Source organism: Diospyros lotus, chromosome 6, assembly GCF_014633365.1.
Source record: "Diospyros lotus cultivar Yz01 chromosome 6, ASM1463336v1, whole genome shotgun sequence".
NCBI classification, from domain to species: Eukaryota; Viridiplantae; Streptophyta; class Magnoliopsida; order Ericales; family Ebenaceae; genus Diospyros; species Diospyros lotus.
In genome coordinates this window covers 20,211,323-20,223,757 of record NC_068343.1, presented here as the reverse complement: position 1 = coordinate 20,223,757, position 12,435 = coordinate 20,211,323, and the positions used below count along the sequence as shown (strand labels likewise).

At 35.0% G+C, this 12,435-nt stretch overlaps 1 protein-coding gene across 1 annotated transcript in view; it reads left to right on the top strand.

Moving 5' to 3' along the window:
* Nucleotides 1-10,835, top strand: part of LOC127803603 (uncharacterized) — a 44,688-nt gene extending 33,853 nt beyond the window's left edge. The window contains exons 5-7 of the mRNA XM_052339984.1: nt 352-475; nt 9,582-9,852; nt 10,421-10,835. Coding sequence (XP_052195944.1) covers nt 352-475; nt 9,582-9,852; nt 10,421-10,528 — 503 coding nt within the window. The 3' untranslated portion in view covers nt 10,529-10,835. The remainder of the gene's footprint in view (nt 1-351; nt 476-9,581; nt 9,853-10,420) is intronic.
* Nucleotides 10,836-12,435: the final 1,600 nt, after the last annotated feature.

Below are 12,435 nucleotides of genomic sequence, written 5' to 3'. Positions count from 1 at the left end.
AAAAAAAAGTCAAGTGGAAAGTAAAATCCCTAATGTCTTGGAATGAAACTGTTAATTCTCCTAATTGCTTGATTGTTAGGCCCCTTTCTGTAATTCCATGAGAGAACGGTTGGGGTGGGGGAGATGGTGTTTTATTTTGTGGAACTTTGGTTGGTTGATGGCTTTGGCAGTTGCATTGTGCATGAAAATGGTTCTTTTACATTGTTTAGAGTGAAAAAAAGAACATATGCGATTAAAGGAATATTCATAGGCATTTGCAAGATAGAAAATATTTCACTTGCTACTCATGTATCAATGCTTAAATGCTGGCTGTGTTATGTTGACTCATTTTATTATTCTCGGTGTTAACAGGGGCATTATTGTTCTTTGCACTGTTGGGTTTATCGGGTTGCTTTATAACTTGCTATGATCGAAGAGTGCGCAATGATTTGGCTCAGCCATGTCGAGAATTATGTCTCTGCTGCTGTCATCCTGGGTATGTATCTCTTGTATGGTTTTATGAACTCTTCAACAGCATTCCTGTTGCATTTGTCTTAAGATATTTTGCTACATGTGATACAGTTCCCCCTCAAATGATAAAGGAATGTAAGTATCTTTCATTCACATGCTTTATTTCTTTTTCGTTTTGTTTCATTTTTTTATCCTTCTGGATCTGCAAGCAATTTTTAATCTCCTTTGTTTTTGTTTTATAATTAATCATGGAACTTATATTTTCAACTGTGGGACGTGAAAGATCATAGATCTATATAGGCATTATCCAAGTGTCTGATACAGCAACAAGAAGTCTTAATCCCATTAAATGGGGTTGGTTGTATGAATTTTAGCTCTCCTACTATCTCAATGGTCATATTGTTTACAGTCTCATCATACCCTATATCATGATTAATAAATTTCCACCATTTTTTATGTTTCTCTTCATCTTTTTTTTTTTTTGCTGCTAATAATCTTTTCCTTTCTACCCACTCTCATAAGTGTGTCTATTGGTCTTACTTCTCACATATCCAAACTATGTGTCTATTGGTCTTCTTCTCACATATCCAAACTATCTTAAATGTGCCTTGTGCCCCTTATCTTCAATAGGTTCATAGATGAGTTAAAAAAATGTCTGATGATGATGATTGCCATTGTTCAACATAGTATGACACATTCATAGAAGTCTTTGTGCTTCTTGATAAGTCTTAATTTTCTAAGCTTCCTAAATGAAAACAATCTAAATAGCTAGAGAAAGGTGTAATAATGCTGTTACTCAAGACATTTGATCTTTATCTTTTTTTTATGTGGCTAAGTAGAACTTTACTCTATTAAGCCTTGAGGTGTAAGTAAAACTTTACTCAAAAAAGGCATAATAATACTATTTTTTTAGCTATCTGTGACATCAAAGAAGTGAATTGTCTCTTCAAAAATTGGAAAATATCATTTCAATGGGTTTTTTTTAGCTTTGAAGGTATCTTTAGAGGTTAATTGGTTAAAAGGCCATGAATACTAAGAATATCTTCAAGTGATCCTTGTAGTTCAAACAAAGTAGTGGAAATGAAAGGATATGTAGTCAAACTCCATCTTGAGGTAAACCTATAGATAAAAATCTGTTGGGCTTTAGCCTTGGAAAGAAAAAAAAGAAAGTGAAAACAAAAAAAAAACAACATATCAAGACTTGGGATTACTGCGCGGTCCCCTGCCGTTCGTGCGCTCGATTTCGACAGAGGAGGTAAATCGCAGGTAGAGAATTTGCCTCATTGCACAGGACAAAGAATCAAATCCACGATCTATTGGTGCGAATTTCTATTTATCGTGACCCAACCACTTGACATGTGCCATGGGGGCAACATATCAAGACTTAATCCCACTATCTAGGGTTAATTTTATGAATTCTAGCTCACCAATTATTTGTATCTATGGCCTCATTTCTGCAAGGCTCTTATAACTCCTATCATACTCAAGAGTTCACACCAAGTTTTTGTTGGTCTTCCTTGACCTCTTTTACTAAAGACTTGTTCAATTGGTCCACCCCCTCATAGGAGCCTCTATTGGCCTTCTTCTCATATGAAAAAATTATCTTAATTGTGTCTTGCATTTTATTTTTAATAGGAGCCACTATGACCTTGTAATGAATAATCTCATTTCTAATTTTATCTTTTCTTGTGTGGTACACCTCTACCATAACATCCCCAATTGGTCTTCTCACAATCGATACATGATGTAAAGTTGGCATCCACTCTTATCCTTCTTGACTAAGAACCATACATTCGGAGCTGTCAGAAATAAGTAACTTCTCCACTCATTAATAATCACAATGATCATATAGGAGAAGCATTCTTCAAAATTAAGAAAGGCAGTTGGGGTAAAAGGGGCCCTAATTAACACCATTTACATATTTTTATACTTGTTTTAATCTTGAATGCTTTAGACCCATTGGGGACCCATTTACATCCCTAGGCAGCAACCATTTATTGATTATCTGCAGCATAAAAATTGATTGAAGATCCATGTAGGATAACAAAATGAGGTTTTGTATTTTTGAATTCATTCATATATTAAAAAATATGCTTCACTAATAGTGCTTTGAGGTGTTACTTCTTCTCTTCCAAGAAGAGAGTAAGATGATGCATGCATGCTTTAGAAGAGGTAGAGTTTGTTATATCTGGTACTTGGTCAATTAGGTCTTGAATTCTGTTTTCACATTGAATGAACGGGGTATTATTTGCTACCTATGGTGAATGATTACATGGATTATCTAAAAAATATCGCGTAAACTTTATTTATTAACCTGTTGTGTTGTGTACCACATTCGAATTTTGCTTCATGGAGACTAGATATCGTGGGGCTGCTATCGAAGTCTTTTGCCAGCCATTTTTACATTTTGGTAGCAACTAATTGCTTATCCAAATGAACTTTTCAGTAGGGGCACAAATCTGACAACTGCCCCATCAACAAGGTTTTATTAAGAAATTTTTCTTCAAACAATATATATGTATATATTTATATATACGTATTCTGTGTACAACTCATGTGCAAATAGGTTTGGTGACATATTTACAAAGCACTTGGCAGCTTCTGTCAGAAAGGGATTGCATGAGATGGCAACTGTTTTGGGTGTAAAGCAGACACACACACATTCTACTTGTTACACATTATTGTGTTTCAGAAAACTGTTTTGTGCATTGAACACCAAATTCCTAAACTAGGAACAGTCTCCCAAGAAGGCCTCACTCATGAATATAATGCTTGTTTCTTGTTGAAGAACTGGAACTGGCATCCTTCTGAGGGAATTTATTTTATATAGAATTTACTATGGATTGCATGTGCTCTTATGTAAAAGGGTATTGCATAAAAAATGTTCAATTATTTTACCATTAATTTAGGATGAATAGTTTTAGTTTTTATTCCCAAATACTTTATATGTTTCAATATTCTTTTTGTTACCTCACTTGAGTTTTTGAAATTTCTAACTTCAATCTGCAATTGTATATCAGAACAAAAAGTGGATTCCTTGATTCTGAGAAACTTTAGTGCCTGGAAATGAACATTTCTTATTCTTCATTTTGTTTTCTCTGAGCTTTCTTTGCTTGTAAATAGCTTTTCTTTTTCTTCTTTCATCTTAGCCTTGGTGGAAATAGGGGCGGAGCCAAAAAAAAATTTCAGTGAGGGCAAAATTTATTAAAGAAAAAAATAATATAATAATATAAATATCTTAAAAGTTAACATAATTTATTTAATACCTTATAATAATGTTTTTGCGATGTTTTATATTTTGATAACGTTGTATAATAAATTTATTATAAATATTTAAAAATATCTCTTTCTCAACATAAACAATCAACCTATCATTCATCCACTAATCTCCCATTCAATTGTGCAATATTGAATTATCTAATTTTTGTCTGTCCAAATGTTCTATATGAAAAATTATGATCTAGAGGTTGACACAAATCTTTTTGCATATATGCTCTCTGGACTTGATCTCAAATATTAATATTGTAATATAAAATTGAAATTCTTTGTCTAGGATCGATGGGAAGTTGTGTAACATCAAAATTAATACTATTTGATTTCTCTTTATCAACATCTTTTACAATTGATGGAGATTTTCGTTTTAAAAATGACTCTTTCAAAATTAATGGCAGCCTCTGCTCCCAACATTCATTGACATTAAAACTAAAAGAAATTAACTTATAAATGTACACTTCATGGGTGTGAGGAGATTCTAACAAGTTCCATACAACTGGAAAGAAATCAACCATCCAAAACAAAAGTAAGAAACCAATCATCAACCACTTTCTCGTTATAATCACCATGAGTCAAATCAGTAGATGTTTGTTATTGTTCAAAAATATTTAATCAACGAGAATTTTTCCAGAATAACATTTATTTGAATGCTACATCTTCTTGTTTGATTTCTAACCAAATAAGTCAAGAGGTAAATTCTTGATTATTTGTTGAGTTGGCAGATTTCAAAGTTAAACGTTTTATTAATTTTTTATAAATTAAAACTGTTTTATCAAAAACTATTTTTAATCTTTTTCTCTCTTCTTTAGAATACTTTATTCAGAACCTTTACTTTTTTGGATAAATAAATTTCTAGCAGCCAGTGCAGGCCAAACTGATTGAGGGCGAGAGAGGAACTGATTGAGGGTGAGGGAGGGTTTCAATTTCAAATATCCAGCAAGTCAGTGCAGGCCAAACTCAATGGCGGGCCAAGGCCGAGTGAGGGCCATGGCCCTCACTGGGCCTACATTGGCTCCGCCCCTGGGTGGAAATCTTGATTAGTGGAAAGATTTTGGTTAGTTAATTGATGTGGTCATCAACTTCTTATTTTTAATCTTGGGAGGAAGATTTGGCCCCTTTTGCAGTCGCTTGCTTCCTTCTCTGCAGGGCTTTTGCATAAGTTGTCCATGACTTAATCAACTGCAATGCTAAATTCTATATCATATGCACAAATAGCAAATTTTTTTAGAAGGTTTTAGGCTTCCTCGAAGAATGTAGCATAAACCCAAGGATGTACTTCTCGATGCAAAAGTTTCAAAAAACTTACTCTTTGTATCAAAGCACAAGTTTCTCAATTAATTGTTATTGATGACATGTCTTATGCTTCCTTGGCAATGGTTCATCAGCTCAATCATTTATACCAGAGGATGAGTGTGTAAGTTCAAGGTCCCAATCCCAGTAAAAGGAATTGTCTTTGAGTGTTTGAAGAAATTGTTTGATGAGTGGCCTCCATCGGTTCTAAAGTTGTCTTTCCACGAAGTGGTTGACATGTTGCATTAGGTTCCATTTGGCATTAAATTCTTGGAACCTGGCTGCTGAAATCTGATGGAATATTTAATTGATCAATCTATTAATCTATGATTTGGGTTATTGGAAAATTTTAACAACAATCAGAAGCCTCGACCCCACTAGGTGAAGCATTCCTTACTAGAATTTTTAAGAGTGCACTAGATGAGTTATTATAGTTGATTGTAGGAACTGAGCCAGGTGCTGAGGTCTGCAAGTTCTTTTCCACCTCTCTCTGATTGGAGGATTGTTTGAGACTTTACATTTCAGAGGATCGGCAGCAGCTTGATTTGAGTTCCCCAAGTTTTTGGGTTTCTTTATTGTTATGGTCATTTGGATATAACAGTCTTGTTACAATTTTCATCATTGTCTCCACAGTTTTGTCAGTATGGATGCTTCCTATTCCAAGATAACAGCATTTGTTGTCATTATAAGCATGATCGTAGAAACATAGGAGCCAGCAGTAGCATCTTGTAGACTAATTTTTGATGTGGGAATGTTGGATTGGAGTTACTTCAATTTTTGTCTCTTTCATATTCCTCCTTTACGGGTAGATTAAATTATATACAAAACTTCCTCTACCAATTAGGAAGTTTCTAAGACACTAAAAATAAGAAAGCTTCCAAATATGGTTTTTGAAACTTATACAATTTTAGGATACAACAACTAATGGAAAGATACAGCCAATAACAGAAATGTACATCAATCTAAATCTAGAAGATACAAATCTCTGTCTAGGAAACTAGTGCCAATCAACACTGATTTGATCTTGTCTGAGAATAAGGACAAGATCTGATCCTTCATTGTCAACAGTAGCCAACAAGTATTCGTGTCCCATATGTGTAGGAAGCATGCATATTATCTTAAAATGATTTGTTCGAGCTACCTAGTTCATTCTCTTATTTTGCTAATTGTCTTAATCTTTACTTTTAAGAGATAATGATCAAAACATATATAGCTTCATATTGATAATTATCTCCAATTATTTTAGAGAAAATAAATTAGATGTTTATATGGTCACATGGACATTGATTGGAGGAAATTTCTTATGGATCTCATACAACAAAATGGACTTGAACTGATTGGCTCCATACAAATGCATCACCTAACGAGTGGAGGCACATGATTGGCCAATTTATTTTGCCTTTACGATTTATCACAAGGCAACACTGTTTTATTTGCCAAAAATAATGTTGACTTTTATGCCTTTATAGAAATGTCTTGGTAAAATATATTTGTCTGGACTGGGCAAGACATTTCATGCAAAACTGATGTGCTGACTACTGCATTTATGATGGTGTTCAGATGTTTATGGTGCACCTTAATAAGACATAAGATTTTACTTGCAGAGTTTGGGAAGCCTTTCTTAAAATATAGTTCTCATAGTAGCTTCTGTGCTTATGGTGGATTAGACAAAAGAATGTGAATAGTAAACTTGATTACTGACAGACCTTAAAATTCAAATGGTTTAAATTAATTAGGCTGAAAACTGAGTGTGTGGAACATAAGTTTAGAAATAATAGAAGTGTGAATAATTTTATTGTGAGACTTGAAGATCAAGTTATCCCAAGAAAAAGATTAATTTCGACATTTTAGATCAAATATTCAAAAGAACAGGAGATTGTGAAAGATATTAAACCAAGGCACAATATTTAAAGTGGAGATGCGTGTCCAACATTTTATACAATTGAAAAGTCGTTTAAAATGCTAAAAGGAATGCTTTATCATACGATTATAACACCATCTTGTTGTATGACACAAAATGTTGGGTTGTTAAAGTACCAATATGTGCAAAATATGATTGTAGCTTAGATAAGAATGTTATGGTGGATCCATGACCATACAAGAAAAATAAAATAAGAAATCAAATTATATGTAATATAGTTGGAGTGACACACCTATTGAAGATAAGATGTGGGAGATGCAATTAAGATAGTTTGAACATACAAGAGGACCAATGGATGCACCTGCAAGGTGAGTGGAGGAAATAGAAGAAGTTTGTAACTAAATGGAGAGGAAGACCAAATAAGACCTGGTGGGAAACTCTTAAATGTGAAATAGAATTTAATGGGCTTACATAAGATTTTACCATGATTAGAGATGGTTGGTCTTGGCAAGAACATACCAAGCTTTTATCTCACTATTGGGCAAGCTACATGAATTATAGCTTTTCATTCATTTCTATCCATTACTTAATCTTTTGTAAGACCCATATACTTAATATCTAACCAAAGTGTCTCCCAGTCATTTTTTGGATCTCCTCTACTTTTTTTTCTAACTACTTGTTCCCAGTGTTCTAAAACTCGGCTTGGGCGGCCGCCTAGGCGGCGGCGAGGCGCTAGGCGGACATTGGTCGCCGCGAATATGGCCTAATCGGCCCCCTTAGGCGCCGGCCTAGCTAATCGATATCGGGCGGCGCCTAGATGGCCAAGGCGGCCGCCTAGCCGCGTGAACCGCTTGGCCGATTAGGGTTTTTGTTTCCCCTTACCTATTATCTCTCTCGTTGATTTCCCCTTCTCTCTCTCGTGCACTGCCGCTGACTGTCTTTTGCCAAGTCGCCGTTGCCGCTTGCCCTTTCTGTCTTAGCCTCTCCCGTCGCACGCCGTTGCCGTCTCTTGCGGAGTTGTCGTTGCCGCTTTCCATTTCTGTTAGCCTTCTTGTCTCACACCGCCACTGACCGTCGTGAACGGTGGACTTGCCGCCGACCTTCATTCCACTCTGCTTTCCATCTCTCTCTCTCTCGTCTTCCTCACTCCTCACCCTGCAGTAAGCAATAAGCAAGCAACAAGCGTTGCTGCTGCTTCTTTTCTTTTTGTTATTTATGTTAATATTTGTTAATGTGTGAATTTGTTGTTTGAATATTTATTAATGTTTTAAATATTTTAATATTTGTAGCAAACAAGTTAAATGTTATTTATATTTTAATATTTGTTAATGTTATTTAATATTTATAACAACTTTTTGCTATTGTTGGCTCTTGGCAAACAATTTATTTTCTCAACCTTAATTTCATTATTTCACTTGTTGTTTCAACTTTAATTTACTTAAAAATAACATCAAAATGTTAAAAAAAAAAAAAAAAAACAGTTTTTCTAGTCTCCGCTTAGGCGCTAGGCCCCAGTCGGGCGCCCGACTAGCGCCTTGCGCGTTTTAGAATACTGCTTGTTCCTTTACGTGAACTCCTTTCACAGGGGGCCTCTTGATGCAGTATGTAGCACATATGTGAAAAAAACACACCAAAGTAAACTCTTGAAATAACAAACTTCAATGGCCGAAGCTTGGCTTTCAAGAAAACACAAAAACAAGACTGTTTTGCTAAGAAAATCCAAATAGGTTGTTGAAATTTGTATTGAGAAAAACTGATTACAAACTCTAGGTTCTAGGCATATTTATAGTGTTTGGCTAATCCAAATCCTTCTAATATTTGTAAACAAAATCCAACTAGAATCCTAATAAAAATAAAATCCTAATCAAATATGAAATAAAATTAAAATCCTAAAACATATGAAGTAGAATAGAAGTAAAAATTCTAAAAAATCTAAAATCCTTGCAGAGTGTGTCCTAAGCAGTGGGTGGATGCATATACTGGGGCTTGTAAATATGTATGGCCATGACCTCCATAAGTTTTGGAGCTTGTGTCCTTATACTTGATATAGTTGGAATGGCCATATGTTTGCAAATATGTATATTTATTTATTTATCTTTTGGTGCACACATGTTTGTGAGGTCTTGAGTTAGTATGCTTCAATTAGTCTATAGATAAGACGCGGATGCTTGCAGATGATTTGTAACAAAGCAGTGGGTGGATGCATATCTAATGGAATGCAATTCAGTCTGGGTGTGAGTATGACAATCTTTACAAGAGTAAGAGTGATTAGGGAACACAATTGTTGACTCTCAGAACATCTTGGGAGCAGGTTTCAACCATTTATTATTTTTGAAGCTACATAATTATATTATCAATTTTCCTCCTATAATTTGTTAGAGTTAATAAAAGATCAGTCAAGTTGAGATAGCAAAAGCAGTCCAGGAGGCAGTTCAATTGCACCTTGAATATTGGTTTCAAGGTTATGGTTCAACTTTTGAAACTGTGTCGCTGTAATATTTTTATATGCTATGTATTTGTCAAATGAGAGTTCAATGGAAACACAAACAGTAACCAAATAATTGACTGGAATAAACAAGTCCATAAGCTCCATAAGTGCTGATTATTACTCAAAATGGTTCAACTTCTTCATTGAATTGCCTGAACTAAGACTTAGAAAAAAGAAAAATGGATTTGCTTGAACTAATTTTGCTTGTCATCCTTGCAGAGTGTGTGCTGACTGCCATTTACCAGGGACTCTTTGCATGTGGACTGATTGCACCACATGCTTTGAAAGTTGTGCCGGTGCAGCTGGTGAATGTGGTTGCTTAGGAGGTGCAGGTGAAGCTGGGTTGCCATTGCTATTCATTATGGCTCTGGTTGTGCTGGGCCTATTTACTGTGCTTGGCATATTCTACAGTGTATTGGTGGCAACAATGGTCGGACAAAGAATATGGCAGCGACACTATCACATACTAGCTAAAAGGATGCTAACAAAAGTGAGTTGCAGTTGCTTTAGTTGGGTTCATTTAGTGCATATCAAACATCCAGGGACCTGATAGGTGTAAACAGAAAAATGAGACCTTTATTTATGTATTCATTTTCATAAAATGGGAAGGAGGCTTCTTGAACCTCTGGGAAGTGTTTGTGGGAGTGGTGGTGTGAAAGCTGGTAGGCAGTTTCTGTGATGGTGGTGAGTAAGAAAAAAGGCAAAACTTGCTCCTAGAATAAATGTGCTTATTTTATTATTCTCCAAAAACTTTCAAAAGCTGTTGCCACAAAACAGCCAGAACAAAACGTTAGGAAACCTTTTATTTTACCTTTTTCCCGTTCAGTTTCCAAAATTCTGAAACCAATAAAGTTATTAGACGGCAGCTGACAAGTTCTAACAAAAGAAGAAATGGAAACTAACATTGTGACAGTAGAACTTTACTTGGGATGACTAACTGGTTATTAAGGTTTCAATACTTTTCACAAGGATCATATTCTCTCTTGTAGCTTTCATCAGTCCTGTTCATAACAACCATATATCTAACTGTGAGAGATGTGTTTGAATTGCTTAATTAGGAATATGTTGTTGAGGATGTTGATGGCGAAATGACTGGATCTGATTGGTCTCCGCCTCCTATTCCGCCTGAGCATGCTCAACAGTTGAAAACGCTTGGCCTTCTATGAATCCAATGGCTGCATGCAAGGTAATGCAGGATGCAGCGCCTGCTCTCTACTAATGCGAGACCAAGTCTTTTATACTGCATCTGAGTCGGATGCAATCTACACCAGAGGAACGGTGAATCTATTCAAGGGTTCGGTAAGAACTCCTCAAATGTGTTTGACGTTGTCTAATTCCGTTTATATATGTGTATGTATGGATTACACCTTTTGTCGAATCGGAATTGTTACCCTTTTGTCACATTTAGTCTCTTCTTGCCAAAACTGCGACAACATCTATTATTTTATGCAAGTAACAATCAGTTTGACGATAGTTTGCATGGAATTGCATTGCACAAATTTTCCTGAATCATCATCTTCTCAGATATCTCTTTAGTGTGTGTTTCTTAAGATGCTGGTTAATAATCTATTGACTTTTTCTGCAATGCAGTCTGTGATTTATGAAATAAATAGCCTCATATTGTATGCGCATTCCTTAAATGGTATGTCTAGGAGGAGGATGCATTTGAGATGATTTCCTGCATTCGGTAGGTGAATATGGTAGTGTTAAAAAACGTTTGATGTTAAGTTGCTGCTGGAGTGTGATCACTATTTGATTGCAAACTTGTATCTTGAGAGAGAGAGAGAGAGAGAGAGAGTTCACTTCTTGTTCTTGATGCAGTAGTTGGCTTGTTGCATTCCAAATCTCAAATGTTTCTCTGTTCGATTGTCTGAGATTATATGCTTCTGCGTCTTGGACAATCCCTGCCCCTCCTCAGATCAGATGTTGGGTGCATTTGTTAATCTGTAAAAAAAATATATATATATATAATTCCGTATATATAGATATAATATTAGTGTTTTATATAATATAGTATTATCTTATAAATTAATAATTTAAATATATATTCATTTATAAAATATTAGAATTTATTTACAATAAAGTTCAATAGATAAAATTGTCACCTTAAAAAATATATTATAACGATAGTAAAATAATTTCTTAAAATGTGGAAATCATTTTAAGATTTCCATTTCATTTGTTAGTTTTTATAGACTAATTTTAATGTGTAATTATTAGTTTTAAGTGTAACGTGCACGTGCTCATTTTCAGTTTTGGTCGTCAATTTCATATATATTGTTTTTGTGTTGATTGTCAGTTATTTAATTCAATAAATATCTATGATTTTTATGCCATTTTTTTATGGGAAGAAACTACTAAGAAAGATAAGATCATCGTTATATTAAAATTGATTGATTGATTGATAGGGTTAGAATGTTTACATCTAATCATATGTGTAGTGAAATTGTTAAGGTTTAATTTATTATTTTTACAAGGTTACAAGTGACGTTTGACTAATCAGTGTACACAATAGTCCCTAATATATATGAAATAAATAAATAAATAAATAAAATAAAAGATGTCAAAGTGGGTTTAAAGTGGGGGGTCAATCATAAAATAAATACCAAAGAGTGTGTTCTACATGTACTCTTGATAAGCATTGATGATTAGTAAATTTTTAATGACTGTTTAATGTAATGACCTCTATTCTTTTTTAATATAAGACTGCTTAAATTTGTGAACATGGACGGTCGCGTGGGTACAATGCATGACCAAACCAAACCAAACCATGTGCAATAAGTGACAAATTAATATCACCCAATTGTGGAATTACCATCATGCCCCTACTCTTTGTAATTAAAAAAAAAAAATATCTCAGGCTTGGGGAGGGGGCCCACCCGCGCCACCGACTGACGAAATCTGTAACGCCGCGCCGTTTGTTTCCACGCTCCCTTCATCTCAGTTGGCACCGTCACCATTGCCGTTGTGTTGTCGTCATCGACATCGACCGGCGTGCGCCGCTGATTGCCTTTGGTTCCCAGAGATCTTCTTCCTTTTACGATTTTGCCCCTTCTTTTCCTTTCCCCAAGTA